Here is a 23011-nt window from a genome sequence, read left to right on the forward strand (position 1 = left end):
GGTGTTTTTGTTTGTTCATTTGTCTGGGGCCCTTTTTTCCCCCTTTGTCCTAAATCACGTTTTGGAAAGGATAGAATTGTCTTGGACATTTGTTCAAGACAAGGTCCAAGATATCAAGGCGATTATAGAGCCATTTCATCTTTTTTTTTCATCGTATAGCAATGCCGCTTCAGTTTAGTTTTCTAGTTCTTATGAATTTCACTCTGGACAATTGAAAAAAGGAACAGAAGCATAAAACCTTAAGTAATGGGGTTGTAGTTGTCAGTCGTGGAAAACAAGTGCTACTGTGATCCCCATAGCATCGTTCTTTTTGAGGAAATAGAAGCCTGTTTCACTTAACCTATCATATTTAATGGGTTTATTTGACTTGTTTTTATTTTGAAGATACAGCAAGATATTGTGAAAATACTGTTGTATAAATAAAAGTATTATTTTTACCCATATACAAGTAGTAATGGTATTAGTTGATGTGAGAAAAAGTTCATGTTGTAAACTTGTGCATCATCATGTTAGAACAGCAGTCGTCAACCTTTTTGGCATCAGGGATCAGTTTCGTGGAAGACACTCTTTCCATTGGATGGGGGTTAGGGGTATGTGTATAGTCAAACCTCACTGCTAATGTTCGCCTGTATTTGCAGCCACGCCCTAGCACTGGCATCACTGCCTCAGCTCCACTTCAGATCATCAGGCGTTAGATTCTCGTAAAGAGAGTGCAACCTAGATCGCTTGTATGCACAGTTCACAATAGGGTTCATGTCCCTGTGAGAATCTGATGCCTCTGTTCATCTGACAGGAGACAGATCAGGCAGTAATGTGAGTGATGGGGAGTGGCTGAAAAGACAGATGAAGCTTCGCTGGCTCCTCCACTGCTCACGTCCTGCTGTGCGGCCTGGTTTCTAACAGGCCACAGACCTACGGTATCTGTCCGGGGGTTGGGGACCCCTGTGTTTGAATATGAAGTCTGCCATGTGTTCTCTTATGGGTAACAGCCAATGCAGTGCTGTTCTGGGTTTCTATTTGTTAATAGCTCATGATATAAAAAGCAAAAATATCTCTAGCAGATGTCTCTTTTCCACTATGGAAAAATGAATCAGCTGATACTTTTTTTTATATATATAGAATTTTGCTTTATGGTGACTTGAATGGGACAAATATATGCCTTCTGTTGGATATTAAACTATTTCCATTTTATACAGGACCACACTACACAAGAGTACATAAATGATATGACTTCTTGTTCTCAGAGAATATTACAGGCCAGGTTCCAGTAGTATGGATTAGTAGAAGAAGACAGACTGACATTCAAATCCAGGCTTTGTAATTTGTTAGCTTTCTAAACCTTATTTATAAATGGGCATATCTCATAGAATTGTTTCAGAAATTCATTGGGCAAAATATAATATTCTGTGAAACATATTTAGTAGTTTCTTTTTTTCACTCTGTCACTGCACACTGGCACACTGCAGCCTTGGCCTCTTGGGCTCAGGCGATCCTTCTACCTCAGCCTCTGGAGTAACTGGGATTACAGGCATGTGCCACTATGCCCAGCTAACTTTTTGTTACAAGTTTATTAAATACTATTTGTCTTCCTTTTTGTCCCTCTTCAGTCTCCCTTTCCATCTTGATTCTTAATATTTTTATGAATTCTGATTGACCACGTTGATACAAATGAAAAATACAGAAGGGAAGTTCATTTCTTTAGACCTGTATGTGCCTCTCATTATTGTTTGGAGGTTGTTATACTAATAATGACTTTATATTTACTAGTTAATGTTATATTAAAAAGCTTTTTAAAATTACTTTGGTGTGCAAGAGAAATATGTGCTTCAGGCAGTGGTTTATTAATCCCTCAGTAACTACTTTTTTAAATTTCAAAGTATAATACAAATAGGAAATACAAACTGATTTGTTGGAAAATTCCTGCCAAGACCACGTGCAAAGTTCTCCACTGGGGTGTTGGGGTTTTGACTGGGCACAGTGGCTCATGCCTGTAACCCCAGCACTTTGGGAGGCTAGGTGGGAGGATTGCTTAAGTCCAGGAGTTTGAGACCAGCCTGGGCAACATTGCATGTCTTCATCTCTACAAAAAAATAAAAAAATTTGCCGGGCATTGTGGCATACACCTGTAGTCCCAGCTGCCTGAGAGGCTAAGGCAGAAGGATTGCTTGAGTCGAGGAGGTCAAGGTTGCAGTGAACTCTGTGCCACTACACTCTGGCCTGGGATGACAGAGTGAGACTCTGACTCGAAAAAAAAGGAAAGAAAGAAATAGTGAACTCTGTGTGTGAGTGTGTGTGAAGCAAATTTTTCCTTTGAAAGGACTGGTAACTTAAGAGAATTGATTGATTGATTGATTGATTGATTGGTTTATTGATTGGTTTATTGATTGATTGAGTTGGAATCTCACTCTGTTGCCCGGACTGGAGTGCAGTGATCCTTCTGCCTCAGCCTTCCAAGTAGCCAGAATTACAGGCATGCGCTACCATACCTGGCTGATTTTTTTTATTTATTGTAGAGATGAGGTCTCGCTGCCCAGGCAGGTCTCTAACCCGCAGGCTCAGGCAATCCACTCACCTCAACCTCCCAAAGGCGTGGGATTACAGGCTGAGCCACCGAGCCCGGCGAGAATTTATTTTAAATTGCAGAATTTACTTGTGTCATTGTAAAACTTTGTTTTTACTCTACCAATTTACTGCATTCTGATATGTAGTAGATGATTAATCTTGTTCAGAAATATAACTCTTATCTTTAGCGAAATCTCTTATGAGAGAGTTAAGAAATCTTGACAGAATTTCATCAAGTAACGTTCTGTCATTATTGCCAAAATCTGCAACCCAGTTTCTTAAATCGAGTCTCTCAGCTTGATAGGAATCCAAGAAAAATCCCAAATTCTTGGAACCTAATATACTATAAAACCAGATTTTAAATTTATTGTTAAAAAAAGATAATTTTTACATATTTTACAGTTAAAACAGAGAAGAAGACAGTACAGTTTAGTGATGATGTTCAGGTAGAGACAATAGACCCAGAGCCGGAGCCAGCCTTTATTGATGAGGTAAGTGGTCATGCGGATGGCGGCAGTTCGTACTTTGTGTTGATGTTTTAATGCTTTTGTATTTTTAGCAAATCGATTATTTGATTTTTTTATTAATTAAAATTTGTACTTTTTGTTATAATAATTCAAGTGATAATGCACAAAGCAAAGATTGTTCTTGAATCAGTCCAACCCTATTTATACCATGTCAGTATCTCATTATTTCAGATTCCTACTTAATATTCCACAAAGTGGATTGTCATGATTTATTTCATTTTTCTGTTGTTGAAAACTTAGGTTGTTTTTGGCTTTTACTGCTATTACAGTGTTGTAGTGAGTTTTTTTGAACATCTAGAAAATCTATTTAGAGTAGATATTCAGGACCGAGTAGAATGGCCAAGTTGAAGGATTTGTGTGTTTTTCATGTTAATAGATACTGCCAAATTGTTCATATTTCCCCAAATACTTAACAGGCATATGAAGATTGAACATCATGAGGAAGGGACACTTCATTGACTACCTGTTGAATGAATAACACAAACTGTTTCTAAAAATTAAACTGTCATTAAGTTACTTCTATTTAAATCATTTTATAAAAACACTGCTAATGTATTGAATATCATTGGAAATGATTCCTCCTCATATTGAACACATTCTAGCATTTGAGGAAAAGCTTATGCTAATTTTATGTAAAATATCTTCATATGTCATTGTGACACTGAAACAACTATGGGTATTTTCTGTGATTGGAAATACAACGTCAACTTAGTGGCAGCTCAAATCATAGTTTTGGAGCCAACAATAGTACCTCATATTGGTATTTAAATTTGTGATTTTCTTTTGCTATAAATTAATTTATCCTATTAACTGTGTAGAAATCTCTGCTGTTACTGCATATAAGGAAAAAAGATTAAAACTAGTTACCTTTTTCATGTTTTTTTCCCCTCTCACTACCTACCAGGGGACCTTTTTCATCTTTAAACATGTTTGTGATTGTCTTTTTCTACTCAAACTCATTAATATTACGGCTTTTTAAAAATAACCATATTAACATACTGTCGAATTACCTTAGTAGTACAATATTAAATTATGGAACTAGCAAACCAAATAGGATTTTTTAAGTGTTATATAGATCAGGAGTTAGCAGATTATCACCTGCAGGCCTATTGATTGTTGTGTAAATACGGTTGTATTAAAACACTGCTGCATTTGTTTACATACTGTTTGTCTATTATAGCTGCTTTTGTGCCACAGGGACAGAAATTAGTAGTAGCAACAGAGATCATATGGCCCAAAAAGCCTAAAATACTACCTTACAAAGAAAGTATGCTGGGCTCTCATATTGATCATTTTAAGAGAATCTTTCTGATGCTCATTTTCCATAAGTACTCTTTCCTAAAACTGATGTGGCTAAGAACACCCTCTATTGCCATTTGTCTTTTTTCCTCCCCTCTCCTGTCCTTTTACAATCCTTCTCTCCCATTATATGGAAGAAAGGCTTACCCCTTGTTCTTACTGAACCTTGCTGTGGTGCATGGCCACAGAGTATAAAAATTCCCTGGGACAATTCCAAATGTTGGTGTTGGTGTTAGGAAAGTAATGACTCTGATGATTGGGTAATAGAGCCTAGATGGCTTCATGTTTTTTACTATCAAAAAATAAGAGGACCAGGATGAATTGTTAGCTATTAGATCATTAAAAATATTTTTTCTTGACAGGCCACCATGATTCATGGCCTTAAACTCAGAAGATACTGAAAAAACTCAATAATATTGTAACAATAGCTTGTTTATATGAAGAAAGTTTTACCTTACTTTCAGCTATAAAAACAAAAAATAGGAATAGAATTGATGCTGAATTCTGCCTAATTTTATCTTTCAAAAAGTGAAATATAGTTATGTTGTTTTGATCTTTTATAAGCTAATAGTAATCATTAACTCATACAGATGAATTTATCTAACCTAGTGCACTATCATCAATTTATATATATGTTTATTGTTGTAATGAAGTTTGATTTGATCATCAATAGAAAACTTTTGAGTATATTAAGATAAGATTTTATGGGGGGAATTGTGTGGAAATTTGATGACTTCAATGAGAAAATCCATTTAAAATTCCTGACAGAGATTGTTTTTGAATACTAATGATGGATGGATATTGCTGTGGTATTTGAATTTCTTTGGGTGTATTCAAAGGAATTTGTTGCTGTTTTATTTTAAAATGTCAACATTTAATGTCCTTGAAATCATATCTTTTGTAACATTTTTAACTAATGAATAATTAAAAGTCATCTTTGAAATACTTGGGAGGACCCCTCAAAAAACAATTTATAAACACTTGTGTATTTATTCTTACATGTTTAAACTCTAGTTACCTTCAAAATACTGTTCATTTGATGTAATACACCTATCCATGTCAGCAAAGCATTTCCCTTTGAGGACTTTTTTCATCCAGGGAAGCCAGAAAGAAGTCAGGTGGGGCGAGATCGGGAGAATGGGGCATGGGGCTCATGCCATTTTTGGTCAAAACCTGCTGAGCACTCAGCCGTGTGGGCAGGCACTGTCATAAATCACCCATCAGGAAGTGGGCAAATGCTTTGAAAGACTCTCCAAAATACTGAAGCTGAATGCAGCCACTCCCCACAGCGCTCGCTGATACACTGATGCCTATGGGTTCTTAGAACACTTACCCAGTAGGGGAAGCCTGTCTACAAGAGGCCCACCCTCCAAAAGAATTATTCCTCTTTTTTTTAGTTCCCCCTTGTATGTGAAGGAACTCATAGGTTTTTAGCAGTCTTTTAGGGGCAACAGAAACGGAAAATTTGAGCAGTGTTCTTGTAGAGAAACACACTGTAGAAGACTGAGCTAAGAGCCACCAAATCCAACTGGGTTAGGGAAAGTTGTTTGACCAGTTGCATTTACATAAAAAAAGGCATGTGGAGGCAGACTAGTGGGTACCTAGAAATGGGGTTTCTGTGGTAGGCAGATTTTCTAAATCTTCATATTTTAGACTGCTTATAATGAAAATTGTGACTCTTTTACACTGAAAAATAGTATCCAGTTGGAAATACAGAATTCTTTTGACTTGAAAAGAGTTTTTTTATAATGCACTTTCGCTCTCTAATGATTCATTTCTGTAACTGTTTTTTCCTTTTACACAGAACACAGAGTTTTTGTTTTAAATAATTACTGTGCTTAGAATTAGTAGTCTTTAAATTATTTGCCCTGTGTACCTATGTATATAACATAACCTTGTAGAAACCGTGTACGGAGAAAAATTAGTAATTATTTTAGTAGGATTCTTTGATAGATCTATTTGCAGATGTAATACATATAAATACATGTGTATTTATAAATATAACGTACTTATATAATGTATAGGTGTATTTACATAACGATGGTTTTGTTGGTTTCATTAGTTCCTACATCAAAAGACTCTGAAATAAATCTGAGACATTCGTTTGTGATACCATCCAGCCTTTCCCACAATAGAGGAATGGAGAAACCACAAGGCTTCCTTTTTCCTTTTATGACTAACTGAAGCACTGATGGAAAGAGAATTTAGAGTAAATCTTTCGAGCCCTGCTTGGAAGAACAGCTGTAAAATAGCTGAGCTCTGCCTTACTGAAACAGCTGCCATATTCACCATGGGGCAAAGTAGTAATAACTGAGTTGTTAGTCATAAGCAGTGCCCTTCTGAGAGGGATGTCACACCTGTTGGCTTGGCTAAGCTAAAGCTGCTTTAAAACAAAGGGAAATCTCTTATGATGTAAGAGATTGAAGAACTCACACATTGTAAATTTAAATGTCGCTCTATTCTTATTTAAGAGAATCGTTAGCAGTTTTAAAAATGTGTAGGAAGTGCTTTCAAAGCTCTGACTTCACATGGTTCTAAAATGCATAGGATACTGAAAACCTAAAAGCAAAATTGGAGTCTCCTTAACTGAATTACAGAAGTACTGTATCCATTATCTAGTTAATGAAGCGAGAACATAGTGTTGCATAAAGGTTGACTGCTTTTTTTTTAATTAACTGTTTAATTTCTGTAGGATAAAATGGACCAGTTGCTACAGATGTTGCAGAGTACAGATCCCAGTGATGATCAGCCAGATCTACCAGAGCTACTTCATCTCGAAGGTAAAAACAGTGTTCTGTTTACATTGCAAGTAAAGAATAATTGGAGATTAGTGCCTGTTGTTCTATTACAGGATCGGTTTTTGAAAATGATGTTAAAATGTAACATGTATCACTCTTCTCTGATCCAGGCTCACTTTTATATGCAGTTTAAACCTTGGGTAGAGTTTGAATTCTTGTACTTTTCTATCCAAATGAATGTTTTATTCAACATTTTAGAATCTTGCAAAGTGAAAATTGCCACTTTTAAATTTTGAGATCAGTATTTTAGATTAAGTTGTCACATCATACTTTAAGAAAATATTAACTAAGGTTAATTAATAATATATTTTTATTACTTTAAATCTTTTACTCCTTAAATTATATTGTCTATCAAAGGCTCACTTCCTGTTTTTATATTTTCTTGTATTTGTTTCACATCTTGTCATCTTAGCAATGTGTCACCAGATGGGCCCTCTCATTGATGAAAAGTTGGAAGATATTGATAGGTAAAATAATACGGGCTATGTCTATATTGTGTACCCTTTTCCCTGAAACTATCAAATTGCAGAGTGGGCTGTATCTGCCTGGGGGTGGGGGGGCGGGAGGAGGATATATTGATTGATTCTGAAGAAACCATTTCTCATTCACGTGTGTTCTACTAAATTTGTGGAGAATTAGATTCATCTGTCCCTTTTTTAAAGTGATAAGTTAATTGGCCTTTATTAGTCTTTTTAAAAAGAAGGGCTAACTGTGTAATAATAATCTTTACTAATGTGGCATTACCAGAGCTCACAAATGACCACTTTGTTAAAATCTAGAGAAACCTAGATGCTTCAAGGTACAGTCAAGTACAATAAGCTGAAATTTCCCCAGCACAGTACCTAACCCTTAATCAGTTTTAGATGCCTCAGGGCTAAAATACAGGATACTTTTATCACAGGCTAAATGTCTTCCGCTGTTACTACTTTTTGCTATTTTTTGTATTTTGATGGGTCATTATGTAGAACTTTATATCATTTAAGCAACAACTATGTTTCTAATTATTGTGTAATGTTTCAGAAAACACTCAGAACTCTCAGAACTTAATGTTAAAGTTATGGAGGCACTTTCATTGTATACCAAGTTAATGAATGAAGATCCAATGTATTCCATGTATGCAAAATTACAGAATCAGCAATATTATATGCAGACATCTGGTGTTTCTGGTTCTCAGGTAAGCTTTTAAAAGTTCAGGTGTATTATTTTAAATTCTCAGATGAATTTGACATTATTTGGAATAGCTGTGTTTTTGTAAAATGTGAAACTTTCTAAAAGTAATGCTTAGAATGGAAATAAAGTTTAAAAGAATTTTTTAATTTGACAATTACAGTGTATAATATACGATTATACCAATAGTTTTTTAATTGCTTTTTGTATAAGATACACAGGAGAATCAACCATCAATTTTTTTTTAGAAAAACACAGATACTTTGGTCTCAACCCAGACCTACTGAATCAGAATCTTCAGGATTGAGGCCCATACTTTTAAGGCGTCAAAATTAATTATTTCCTTAAGAACCTCAGTTTTGTGGAAACTGAGTCAAATTTCAAATTATTACTAAATTCTCCTAAAGAATCTACAGTTTTTGTTTATGTAATGTGCTGCTTATGTTAAACATTCTTATGAAAAAGTAACAGAGATGGTGAGAGGAAACTCTTGGAGGTGATGGACATGTTTATGGTGTAGATTGTGATGACGGTTTCATGGGTATATACTTAACTTCAAAATAATCAAGTTGTGTGCACTAAGTGTACACCCTTTTGTATGTCAATCATCTCAATAAAGTCGTTTTTAAAAAAACGTTTCAGAGCTAAGAAAAACTCTTAAATATCTAGCGAACATTTAGTTATTCTTAAAAGGAAATAAATACAATGTAAAAAGAAAATGAGATGAAAAGCTGTCATAAATCAACACAATGCATTATTTACATATTTTTTTAAAGTTGCTTTAATCTGGAAATTTTCCTGTTCTTTATATGAGAATGTGTGTAATGTAATATAGAGCGCTTTTCTTCTTTTCACCAAAAGGAACTATTTCAAAAGCCCCCTTTTCACAAACTCAGCAAGTTCAGGATATAGGAGTAATTTGTCAGGTATTATGTCTTTTTTATGTAAGGGGACACAAACTTTGTTTGGATTAATTTTTTAGCATAGTCCATTTCCCCTGAAATGATTGGCCAGCACACTGGAGGTGGCTAGCTGGACCCAAGAAATTTGGGGCTAGATCACTAGTTTAAGTCATTTTCAATTTGCAAAGAAAGATACAGTACAGTCATGAGGACTGGTATAACTGTGCTTATAATGAAGACTTTTTGATCCTGATGTATGGTGGTTATATTTATGCTTTAACGGAAGTGCTAAACTGATTATCATCCTCGTCTCTTGGTTGTTGTATTATTGTCTTAACGGATAACAGTCTTAGTACATAGACAGTGGAAGTTCTCTTTTCAGACAAGTGCAATGGAAGGATCTAATGAATACTACAGAAAATTAAAACATGTTTCAGACTTTGGGTATTTAAGACTTCAGTCTCTTCAGATTTAAAAAATACATCTTTAAATGCAGAAGTAAGCAAATGAATCACATCTGCTGCCTGTTTTGTTTTTTTTTTTAATTGTTATTGGAAAACTTAGCCACTCTCATTTGTATCTGCATTGTTTATGGCTGCTTTCTATAGCCACTCTCATTTGTATCTGCATTGTTTATGGCTGCTTTCTATATCAGTTGAGTAAATTGAGTAGTTGTGGCAGACCATATGGACAACATCTTAAATATTTACTCTCTGATTGTTTACAAAAAAGTTTTCTGACCCCTGCTTTAGAAAGGTAGCTTGCTTTAATTTTCAATAAATCGCAATATAGGAAATGTGAATTGTATCCATAGGTCCTTGCAGTTTGTGGCTAAAAAACGAATTCAGACACACTTCCTGACTATCCATTGGGATTTCTTTTAAAGTATCAACATGGAAAATAATAAATATTAATATAAAATGTAAATATTAAACATAAAAAGAAAAGGGAGATTATATTAATATACAGTTCCAAGATAAGTTTATCTAAAGCTTCTGAATGGAGCTAAACATGAATTTGGCGAATGTTAACTAAAAACAAAATCAACTTCCCTGAAAAGTGGTTTTTAAAATGCCTATGAACAATAGTTACTGTTAAGAAAAGATTCTGTAGTGGTAATTTTTAAATCTTGTTTGTGACCGAATGCCTCTAAAATAAAGTTTGGCATGTCTATTAAAATTTTGGAATTCAATATTTTTTCTCGTTAACTGTCCTAGGTATATCCAGGACCTCCTCCAAGCGGTGCTTACCTGGTTGCAGGGAATGCACAGATGAGCCATCTCCAGAGCTACAGTCTTCCCCCAGAGCAGCTGTCTTCTCTTAGCCAAGGAGTGGTGCCACCGTCTGCAAACCCAGCCCTTCCTAGTCAGCAGACTCAGGCTTCTTACCCAACGTAATTTGATTATTGACTATCATTTGTGACTAATGCTGTTACAACTCTTCTGTGTTTTCTCTGTTGGAATTTAGTTTATATTATAGCAAGATACATGTGAAAAGAGAAGAGATAAGAAGCTACATACCCTGTGTCTCCTGAGGCAGATAACTGAATATGAGTTGTTACTTACAGTGCTCTCTGTCACATAGTTAAGTGATTATTACAGAAATGTTTTTTCTGCTTTAATAGGAATCTAAGCTGAAGTCTTTCCCTTGAAGCAAGTAAAGGGCAGGCTTTTAAGAGTTTAATGGCATGTATTCTAGAAGTCATGATATTCTGACATATAACACATTTCTAGGTGGCATAGGCACAGTTTCTAGAAAGCTTTCCATTAGTGTCAGGATTGCTCAGGAATGCTCCTATACTGTCCTCGTTATTACTCCTCCTCACAGAGCACATGTTGGAGATGCTTGGGGATTTTCAAGCAGTATTCTGTTATTGCATCTAGTATTCTGATATAACCTTAAGGAGGAGGATGATGGGGAGGCCTGTTGTAGAAATTAACAGAATGCTCCCTAGTGAGTTATGTATCAGTAAAAAATGTTAGGTGTAGTCTCTCTAATGCAGGATTTTTTTTTTTTTTTGAGTTGATGTGTGGTGAAGATGAATATCCTTGTATGGAAAATTAGCAAGCAGCTGTTCTTAGAAGGGTAGCATGTTGCATTAAAACTAGTATAGAAGGTAGGAACTGATGGGAAGACAACCAGTGTTCATGAGTTATGAAGGAATCCTGTAGCTGTTTTTGTCTTAGCCAGAAGTGCCACATTTTTCCTTGCCAGTATTCTGTTTTACGTGTCACATAATGCCCTAACTACCTTGTTACTAGAGATTGGGACCCATTCTTACAGGTCAGGGCCTTGGGACACTGTCCTTGTAAATGAGGTAACATGCTGCCTGGTGTGGTAACTGTGAAGTCCTCTAGCACTTTGTTGGTATTCTCTGGGGGTTACTTTGTCTGTTTCTGCAGTCAGAATGTGAAATCCCTGGCGTGGGACCTGACCATCTCCTATAGTGTGTGTGCGTGTGTTTTTTAAATGGGAAAATGATATTGCTGGCAGAGCAAATGTAGGATAACAAAATTGCAAAAGGAATGTGAGGATCAGGGTTAGAAGTCTCCTTGCTAGAGGTGTACTGCATGTTTGATTCGAGCTTTCTAGTTATAAATCTAGGGCAATGAGGATTTTTGTTATTTTTGGTAGGCAGGCTTTTTTCTTTTTAAGTTCTTCCATTCATATCTAGGAAACTGTTTCTTCTTTTACATATAATTTTAGTATTAGAATCAGCCCTTTTGTAGACTTCTGTCATCCTGGGATAGTCTTATTGTTAATCGGGGAAGTTGGTACTGATACATTTTTCTAAACCTACCTGTAGTGATGGTAGTATTATAAGGCAGTAATAAGTGATAAGGTCACCAAAGCTCATGTACATATTTGTGATTTCAGTTTGCTTTTGTTAAAGAGATGTTTGTGGAACATTTAGTGGGTGCCAGACACTGTTCTAGGCACGTCATATACAGATATGATTTAGAGCTTCGTAGCTTCAAGGTGCTTACTGGCTAGTACAGGCACACATAAAAATGCATAATTAAGCACAACATAACTTATAAAGGTGTATGTCTAGTGCTTTAGGAGCCTCAGGGTTTGAAGTTTTCCAAGAAAATATACTCAAGCTGTGTTATTCTTAGCCAGGAGAAAAAAAAGTAAGAAAAATATTCTGTCATGACAAAGATTTGGTAGTATGGAAGGGCAAGATGGGAGGTATGGAAGGCATGGCACATATCGGGCATTCCCAGCTGTACATGGTGACTCACAGGTTAAAGTGTGTGGTGGGAGCTGTGAGACAGGAGATACTGATGCCAGGAGATACTGACAAGGATAGTGGAATGAGTGGTCCTAGATATCATGTTAAAATTAGAAAGCCCATAAAAGGCTTTTAATGACTGTAAGAGAGATGGATTCATAGGGAAACATTAGAAGCCAGGAGACCTTGTCATTTAGACAATAAATGACAAATGTCTAACTACAAGATACAGTGATATTAATGGGAAATAGTTATTAGGAGATTAGTAAAAAGCTGTGTATTGGGTAACATGGTTGGCAAATAGTACAGAGCAGAGATAGGAGAAAGACGTATTGGGTGAATTGCAGGACTTTGTCCCAGGCATAGATGGATGGCGGAACTGTAAATTGAGATAAGGAATATAGTATACAGTGAGGATAAGTACTATGAGAGCTAACATTTATGGGATGTTTAGAGTGTGCCAGGCACTGTGCTATAAGCTTGACACATATTAATTCATTTATTCCTCATAGTAACCTATAGAGTTGATATGATTACCCTATTTTATAGATGGGGAAACTGAGACATGGAGAGAGGACTAAGGTCCCTCTTCACTAAGGTTCAAAACCAGTCATTCATTCTAGCCCTAGAGCTTAGTGCATAGTCTCTACACCAGGCATGTCCCACCTGTGGCTCACAGGCCGAATGCAGCCCAAGACAGCTAGTAATGTGACCCCACAAAATCTTTTAAGATCATGTGGTTTTTAACATATATTTTCTTCGTGACTCTATGCATAGCTCCACTTTTGAAATTTTAAAGTTATACTGTGCTTGAAATAAAACTTAAAAGTATGACAGGCTCAAATTATGGAAAATGATTTAACATATTAAAAATGCAGTCCTATGAACTGCCAAAAATATACAGCTTTTCTGTCTTAACACAGAATTTTTAACAGATTTAAAGATTTCTAGCAAAGTTTCACTATTTTGCTATATTTGAAAATCACCATTTTCAGTTGATATTGGTGTTTTACCTGCAGATTTTCAAATGGAATGCATATAGTTGTAATCAGACATTCAACTGAAAAAAAAATTTGACTATATCTCTTCATTGGACTTTTATAAGACCTATCTTCCTAGAGAAAAATATCCCTCACTTCACAATCATGCCTTGCTTATGATGTCAGTTTTTGGCAGCACATACATTTGTGAGCAGCTGTTTTTAATTATGAAATACATGAAGAGCAAAATTTGAACAAATATTTCTGACAAGCACCTTGAGAACTCACTAAGAATTGCGACCATTTCCAATAAACCAGACACTGATAGATTAGTTTTACAGAAACAAGGTCATGTTTCCCATTAGTTTTTTTTTTTTTTTTTTTAATAAAGTTATGGGGTACAATTCAGGGTTAGGTATACAAACGTTGATTATGCAGGTACCCTCCCACTAGTTTTATATTGTTCTCATGTTTCTAAACTTTATGATAAAAAATAGAAAAAGATCTTCTTATATATATACATTAACTATATTATGTAACTTGTGTGTGACTCGAGACAATTCCTCTTTACTTGTGGTGACTCAGGGACGCCAAAGGGTTGGACACTCCTGCTCTATACTATATTACAGCAATATTATAGCCTAATCTCTTGTAAATAGTAGCATAAAATATGACTTCTTGTAATCCAACTTTATATCTCACAGCACAACACACAGAGAATGATAATGGGTGATGCCTTAAAGTCATCACAATTGTTGGTGGAATGAAGCATTAAATTGCCATGTTTTTTATAATGGATTAAATTGCCATCTAATAATGAATTTAATTTATGTAAAGGACAAGAGCAGTGAATTTACCAGCAATAAAATTTATATACAATTTCGCAATTGGAGAACAATATAGAAATAAGTAGGTAGGCAATATTTCAAAATTGTGGACAATTGTTCATTACATAGGTTGTTTTACATTCTTAATACAAACATAGGGAAAATTCTCAACTTTAAAGCATCCTAATATTTCTCTTTGCATACTTAAGCTAGTGTCTTACACAAAGTAGAAAGTCATAATTTGAGAATAGGAAGAGAGCAAGGAGAGACAGTGAATAAAGACACCTGTTAATGGATTGTGTTTTCTTTTATGATAGGAGTGATGGTCAGTTGGAGGGCCCTGAGATGGGCATGCTGATGGCTGATTGGTTGTAGTGAGGGGAAAGCAGAAGATGTGAATGGATATAGATGCAGATGCTTGATAAATGTGGTTCTCCTCCTATCCATTTGGTGATTTGTTATTCCCTCCTCTTTTTTGAAATGCTTTTTCCACTTGACCTTAACCTTTCTCTCTGTTTTCCTTCTACCTCACTGCCACTCCTTCTCTATCTCCTTTGTCATGGCCTCTTTATCTTTCCAACCTCAAGGTCTAGGACTCAGTGTATGGGCTGCCTTCTCTGTTTGTGTCACTGCCTGGGGGATCTCCTGCAGCCCCACGACTCTAACTAACTCTGAGCACCGTGTATTTGCTGATGACTCTCAAATGTATATGTCTACTCCTCACTTCCTCTCTGGACTCCAGACTTGATAGCTGGCTGATGTGCTTTATCTTCTCTTGTGTATTTTCTAGACATCTCACTTGACATGTCCAAGATCTTCCCCACCCCACATACCCCCAGCCTACTGTGGTCCTGTCCTACCTTTTCAGTGAATGGCCACTCTGCCAGTTATTTTTACCAGTTATTCACTTCTAAACTGCAGGCACTCTTGACTTCTCTATTGAAGATACTATTTTAAAAAAATATGTCTAGAACTTGACTTTTTTCTCCATCATTGCCACTTTGGCTCTGCTGCCTATCAGCTCTTTCCAGAATGTTCTAATAAGCCTCCAGTCAGATCTTTTGGCTTCTATCCTTGTCCCAGAGTGAGACTATTAAAACCTAAGTTGAATCACATCACTTTTCTGCTCAGAACCAACCAGTGTCTTTACATCTTCTCAAAGCATAAGCCAGAATTCTTATAATGGCCTTCAAGCCTCTGTATACGCGTGTACTACACCCTATCCCCATGCTGCCCTCCTTCAATTCTGCTGCTCTACCTTGTGTTCGCCCCCCTGTTCTCTCTGCTGCAGTGCTCATGCCACCTTGCTGTTCCTTGAACAACACACTTGGTGTTTTCTCTCCTCAAAGTTTTCTTTTTCTCTTTGCTGAAATGTGCTTTTCCTATATCATCAATTTGGCTTGCTCCCTCACTTTTTTCAAGTCTCTGCTTAAGTGTTGCCTTCCCCTACCGTTATCTAGAATCTCCTGCCCCAGGTATTCTATATCCTTCCTTCTGTGCTTTTTCTTCCTGGGATTTATAACCACTTGGCACATCATAAAATTACTGTTCTCTCTCTCTCTCTCTCTCTCTCTCTCTCTCTCTCTCATGGAATCAGAGTGCCCAAAATATTAATGTTTGTCACATTATAGATATTTGATAAATATGTATTAAGTAAATTGAATATATGAATGAATGTTTAGCTGTATTTCCTTCTTTCCTTTATTTTTTTTTTGAGTTGAAATCTCACTCTGTCACCCAGACTGGAGTGCAGTGGCACACTTACGGCCACACCATTGTCGACCTGCTGGGCTCCAGTGATCCTTTTACCTTAGCCTTCCAAGTAGCCGGAACTGCAGGCGCGCACACTGCGCCTGGCTAATTTTTTATTTATTGCGGAAGCGAGGTCTCGCCAAGTTGCCAGGACTGGTCTTGAACCTGCAGGCTCAGGCAATCCACTCGCCTTGGCCTCCCAAAGTGCTGGGGTTACAAGTTGGGCCACCGAGCCTGGCCTGAATGAATGTTTAATAAATAGCTTTCTTGTTTATCTGTAAATGGCTCTGTAATGCAGTTTTATCTAACTGAGTGTTTTTCTCCCTCCACAGCACAATGGTCAGTTCAGTGCAAGGAAATACGTATCCCAGCCCGGCTTCCGTATATAGTCCTCCCCCTGCTGCTGCCGCTGCAACTGCTGATGTCACTCTGTACCAGAATGCAGGAACTAGTATGTCCCAGGTGCCAAACTATAATTTAACGTCATCAACCCTGCCTCAGCCAGGAGGCAGTCAGCAGCCCCCTCAACCACAGCAACCATATTCTCAGAAGGCTTTACTATAGGACCTGGTGTTCCTTTTTGTGGCATATAGCTCCTAAATGCCGCTGACAATGTTACGAGATTCATTAATATCTTAAGATTTGTTTATCCTCAGCTCATAGGAATCTGTCTTGGTCAACAAACTCAAATATTCAAGAAGGTAGAGCTCTCTTCAATTTACACCGACTTTTTAGAGGTTCTCCCTTCCCCCTCCCCCAAAGGAATGAAACTACTTACAACACCTAATCCCTTTCATAATATGAAAGAATTGATACAAGATTATTTGTCTTGTAAAATTACGTGGTCTGTAAAAAGTCAAACTTACAAAAACTGTTGTGACAAATGTTCTGTACATATATTGATATGTAACTTCATTAGTGGTCATTTTGAATCACAGTGGTGATCATGTGAATATATTTAACACTGTGTTAAATTAATTTACATTGCTATTTTATTTTAATCATGAAAAACTACCATGTTTCTTAGTGTTTTGTGTAAAGTTAATTACAGTATCTTTAACTGCAAGAAAGCAAAGCTGTGGCATATTTACATGAAGGCATTTTGTAGTCATGTTTCAGTTTCACATTAAACTGAACCTTCCTTTACTAATTGTGAGCTAAACATATTCACATATATTATGTCTTTCTGTAGCCTCTGCATACTACTAGCTGTCATCACACCAGCGTACAGTAGCTAAATTTTTGGTGCAGTTATAGCAGATGATAATGTTCCCTTTTGAACTTCTACATTTTGGCATGATGTTTCAGGATATTGTGGGACCATGAGACAAAATTAAGTAGGATCACATTCTTTATATCTTATTTTTAAAGAAATGTTGTTTTACTTTTTCCTAGTTAAAGATAGTAATTAGGTTTATAAGCTGTATACTGTGTTTATTGGTGGCAGTGATGCCAAAGATAGAGGCAATGGATAGAGATTTTTAAACTGAAAAGAAAATAGGAATTACACTACATTTCCCAAGTTTCTTATAATTATTTGGGATATAAACAAAATTTAATTCATCTGTCTCATCCCCTTGCTAATCTTTTAAATGTGTCTTTAGCACATTGTATCCTTTAATTCCTCATTAAAATGGCTATAAGTAGATGTTTCCAAGTAATCTACATTCCTGGCTTTGTTTAATAGTTTGTATATTTATTATCTTTCAAACTGGATTTTTGTGCAATCTTTTCTGTCTCTTAAAGTTCTAATGGAATTATTTTGATTTCCTACAAAGGAGTATTTTTGAATGATTTTTAAAAAAAATTCATATGAAAAATGTTTCTCACTGACATTTTAATCTGCAATAGTTATGATTTCCCTGGTTGTGCTATACTATTATTTTAACACTATTATTTCAACAACTGAAAAATTGAGATGAACACCTTATTTAATGAATTGATTTAACAGGTTTCATGCTATAAAGGGAAATTTGCTTTTTTTTCCTCAGACTATTGTAATCAGGTCGCTTATTTGTTCTTTTTAACAAGTGATTACATCTTTCACAAGTAATCTTAAATGATTAATTTCCCAGTTTTAAATTTAAAGCACCATCTTAAACTTAAGTGGTTCATTTGAGTGTTCTTTCCTGAGTTTAAAGTGTGTTGCCCTCAAACAGTAATCTTAACAGTTGGATTGAAACTTTGCATTTTAAATATTTTTAAATTAAGTTACTTTTTGGTAAATATTCTCAAGCAGATTATCTTTTTCATTCCAATTTGAATGTTATGATTTAACTGATATACTTTTCCTCAAGTCATACTGTGTTTTTTGTCTTTTGATAAATTTCTGTTTACCAATGTTAGATATATCATTTTTCCATTTTAATTTGGATATCTTTCATGATATGAAATCAATGATGTGTTCACTAGTACGATTTTTGCCATAAAAAAGTCAAAATAGAATTGAAAAAAACTGCCCCATTACAACGCAATACAGTTTTCTTTATTTATTAGGTTACTAGACTTATAAAGGTTTAAATGATGAGTACTTAAAACTGATGCTATCCGAGGGGGACCAGAAAAACCCGGAATTATCTTTTTGGAAGTTGTACCCCCTATAGTACCAGCTTCCCTCATTACCACTAGGTAACATCATTGAACCCAGCTACCATTGTTATGAGAGGCTGCCTGTAGCTTCATTGAATTTATTTGTGACAAACAGGTGACTGGGTCTTCCACCATGACAATACACCTGCCACACTGTGCTGTGTGTTCAGTAATTTTTGACCAAAAACAGCATGACACCCGTGGCTTACTCTCCCTATTCACCCAATCTCACCCTGAGCAACTTTTTTTGGTTTCCCAGGATGAATAAAGTCTTCAAAGGGTAACATTTTGCCAGTGTGAAAGAGGTGAAATAAAAAACTGGCAGAAACACTAAAAGCCATCAAAATCGTCAAGTTTGAAAACTGTTTTGAACAGTGGAAGAAGCATCTCAATAGGTGTATTGCCTCAGACCGAGAGTATTTTGAATGTGGCTGAAATTTAAACATGCAAGAATAAATGCACAATTTTTTATAAAATTCTGTTTTTTTTGAAGGTCCTCCCTTGTATTTGTTGGTGTCTTTCAAATGACATGACAAGAAACCAGTTAGGATCACACATGATTTTGTTTTGAAATCTGTGTTGCACTGTCAAGAGATCTTTTGTTAATAGCTATCCTTATTTTGAAGGAATAGAATTATTTATAAAGTGAACTAACTATAATGTAGACTTCTGTGAAGCAAATTTTATTTCTCAGTTTTTTGTTTTTTAAGTTTGAGGTGTGTTTCCATTAAATAGTGACATCAAAATAGAAAAAAATTCAATCCAGTTACAATCTAGCATAACAGCCAACAGGCCCATGACTGCTTGGATGTGGTAATATACCAGTGCCCTACACTTATTAGGAGTGATTTGTAATATGCACTTGATGTGATTTTAGTCTTTTCTAATGCTGTCAGTCTCTTTCACTGTTATCCATCTCCTCTACTCAGTGAGGGACCTTTCTGTGTGCCTAGTGGTTCCCTTTGTCATATTAAAGACTTCTGGAAGTTGGTTTCTATATCTCTTAGTTTTTATATTTAAAATGCTTAATAGACCAGCACCATTCTTTTCTGATTGGTACAGTTTCATATGTAACAGATGTATAATTCAGTTTGAAAATAGCTTTTGTCCAAGCTTCAAGTTTATTTAAGACAAATCAACACTCTACATGGCAAACTATGCAACTAAAAATTACAGGAATTATTTTCCAAAACGAAGTTTATTGTTATAATTGCTCAAATCTTCATCTGTTTGATATACATTAAAATCGCTATTTTCTTTTTCTCATCTATTTTCTTGGTTTACTTACAATTGTACTAATAATTATAGCTTCCTGACATATCACTTTTAAAGTATTTGATAGCAAAAACTGTAACTTAAATTTTTCACTGCAGTTTAAATTTTTCACCTCTTGTATCATTTTCCTTTTTTTTTTTTTCTTTTTCGGGAAGTGAGGTGACTAACTGCTGTATCCCTTAAAATAAAATATTAGAGGAAACTTACCTAAGTGTTTTCTGAAAGACCTTATGTTCAGTTATTTTTTATTTTAGAATCATGATTCAATTAAATGTTCTTGTCAAGTATCCAGATTATTTTCTGTATTATTTATAATGATATATCTCCTGGTTTTTAAGCAAAGCTGTCTGGTTTGTGTATTCTTCTTTAGTATAGTCTTCTTTTGGAATTATAATACTTGGTGGCATATTTTTCTGATAGTTTCTTAGCTTCAAAAATATTTTTTTCTTAAGACATTATAGAATACTTTCAATCTCAGTATTTAAAACTCCAAATTTCCTTCATGAACAATTTTATTGGTGCTAACTTGTGATCAGACTGTACTTTGCTGATTTTCTGATTCCCTAGCTTCTGCTAACACTTTGATTGCCATCATTGTCTTTTTGCTGCCGCTTTTATATTGGTAGAATCTCTGATAGTAAATTATTAAGAGTCAGTAAGTCCCTGGATAAAAGCAAAAAGGACTAATTTTAATGGTCTTTTGGTGGTCAGAGACTTTTTAAAAGATAGTGGTGTCTGTTTTATAGAAGAGTATTACCTTTTTTTTTTAAAGTCAGATACCCTAATGAGTAATAATTTTTTTGACTATGTAATCTTAAAATGTGTATTTATTTACAAATTCTACAAGTTCTACTGTACTAACACATATTGTATGTTATGAAACACACCAAAAATAGACATTTTAAAGGGTGAGAGAAAGTGTTATTAATAGAATTTTTAATATTTTCTTTCTACATTTCAGTGATTTGTCTGTGCTCTGGAATATATATGTGCACCTCATTTGGAGACCACTTGGTTTAAGACTAAAATTGAACCAGGCAGGGGGAATAGGATACTACTAAGTTGGCAAACCACAGTCAAGTTCAAAAGGCACACAAATTGCAATCAAGTTATAAAATAGCTGGTTTAGGACCTTAAATTATTTCAGTTGAATAGTGGCATTTAAAAAAATAAATAATTGTTTATAATCTCTTGTTTCTGTGGCAGGATATATGAGGTTTCTTAGCTGCAGGACCTATTACACTTGTTACTTTGGGAAAAGATGTGGTATATAAACAAGAGTGTGTTCAGCTCAATTAATTGTATGTAATACTGTCTGTTAGCTAAGATGCCAAATAGGAACACTTAAAGTAAAACATCCTTGTGATATGGTTATTTTCTAAATCAAAAGCACAGCAAAGGTGTATGTTTACAGTTTCAGAATTTCTCTTCCAAGAAAACAAAGGTTCAGTATAAGTATCTGATATTCTGTAATTTTTTTTTTAATTGGAATCTCACTCTTTCACCCAGGCTGGAGTATAATGGCATGATCATGGCCCACCGCAGCCTCCACCACCTGGGCTCAGGTGATCCTCCTGCTTCAGCCTCCCTAGTAGCTGGGACTACAGGCATCCATCACCATACCTGGCTAATTTTTAAGAATTTTTTGTCAAGATGAGATCTCGCTATATTGCCCAAACTGGTGTTGAACTCCTGGGCTCAAGCAATTCTCTCACCTTGGCCTCCCAAAGTCCTGGGATTGCAGGCGTGAACATTATATTTTTCTAATTAAAAAATATAATGATAACAGACTCTAAAAGAGTTGCTAAAAGTGACTGAAGAAGTTGTAATCAAGAATATAGGTAAACTCACTTATTTATGAAAGAGGCTTCATTATAACAAGCTCATTTCTATAAAAATTGGATGTTACTTGATAAAATGGCTTCATTAATTTGCATTGTGAATGTATCATAATTTGTGACCACATGGATTTCTTTTAAACAAAGTCCTGGATGGTAGTGATGGTTTTTGAGTTGAAGATAAAAATAAGAACTAAATTAAGTTATAAGAATTTACTGGTTTATTCTGCTATTAGGTGGAAATTTAAGTTCATTATCCTAGGAATTTGGAAAACAAGATTTTTAACCCAGATGTATCTTTTGTCAAAATAATATCTTGGTAGATATTTGACCTTGGGCACCTCCATTAATCTCTGTGGGCCTCCTTCTGTTTACTTATAAATTAGTGGGCTAATATAACATCATGACCCTTTGCAGTTTGCAGAAATATTCATATTTTCTATCTGTGTCTACCTGAGATATCTTTGCCATGCAGACTGAATAAAATGAGGCCAGGTGCTCCGGTACTTAGACTCGGAGACATGATTTCTAGTACATAGTCGTTAACAGTTTACTTTCTGAAAGTAACCTGGGGGTACTTTAGTAAACTGGTGAGGCTTTTGTTTCTGTTTGAGTGACCCTACAAGGAACGTCCCTGCTTTCAGTAGAAGGGCTTCATTTCAGTAGAAGTGCTTCAGTAGAAGTACTTTCGTTTTCATTGGTGCTGATGTGGGGGGAGGGGAAATAAGTACAGCTCTGGGGCGTATACTGAATTTGTATACTGCTTCAGACTATAGGAGATAGGTAGCTACGTGAAATTGTATTCTTGCTGGCAAGGTAGTACTCTTGGTCTTACTGACCTGAAAACAGTGATGGCGGCAATACACGACACTTGCCATCCTTCGGTGTTGTGTTAAGTAGAATGCCAAGATGCTAGATGGAAACTGGCGCCGGCTAAGATGGTCTTTTTCTAGTATTCCAAGTGGTATGCAAAATCAGCAATTACTTTTTTGCATCACAAATATTTGGCTTAGAAAAATGCCATTATATACTGCTTAGTTACAAGTTGTTAATATAAGTGGCCATTAGGTACAAGATAGTTTGATTTTCTTAAAAATCAACTTTTTTCTTGTGTTGCCAGTTACATGTATTCATAATTTTACATAGTTCTTAAGACAATTCCAAGAAAAAAGTATATTTGTTTTTGTTTTCCTGCTTGCACTTTAGAAGAATAGATTGCTGACATTTAAAAAGAAACTTTGCTATATTAAGCTTTCTTAC

General features: G+C 35.5%; 1 protein-coding gene across 7 annotated transcripts in view; it reads left to right on the forward strand.

The window, feature by feature from the left end:
- Window positions 1-17710, forward strand: part of STAM (signal transducing adaptor molecule) — a 74945-nt gene extending 57235 nt beyond the window's left edge. For all 7 annotated transcript variants that reach the window (XM_021711504.1, XM_021711505.1, XM_008056339.1 and 4 more), the window contains 6 exons: window positions 2965-3053; window positions 7081-7168; window positions 7599-7653; window positions 8207-8360; window positions 10473-10648; window positions 16382-17710. In XM_021711504.1, the coding sequence (XP_021567179.1) occupies window positions 2965-3053; window positions 7081-7168; window positions 7599-7653; window positions 8207-8360; window positions 10473-10648; window positions 16382-16613 (794 nt within the window). In that variant the 3' untranslated portion in view covers window positions 16614-17710. The remainder of the gene's footprint in view (window positions 1-2964; window positions 3054-7080; window positions 7169-7598; window positions 7654-8206; window positions 8361-10472; window positions 10649-16381) is intronic.
- The last annotated feature ends 5301 nt before the right edge of the window (window positions 17711-23011 follow it).

Source organism: Carlito syrichta, unplaced genomic scaffold (genome assembly GCF_000164805.1).
Source record: "Carlito syrichta isolate Samal-C Ts95f unplaced genomic scaffold, Tarsius_syrichta-2.0.1 Scaffold302327, whole genome shotgun sequence".
Taxonomy (NCBI): Eukaryota; Metazoa; Chordata; class Mammalia; order Primates; family Tarsiidae; genus Carlito; species Carlito syrichta.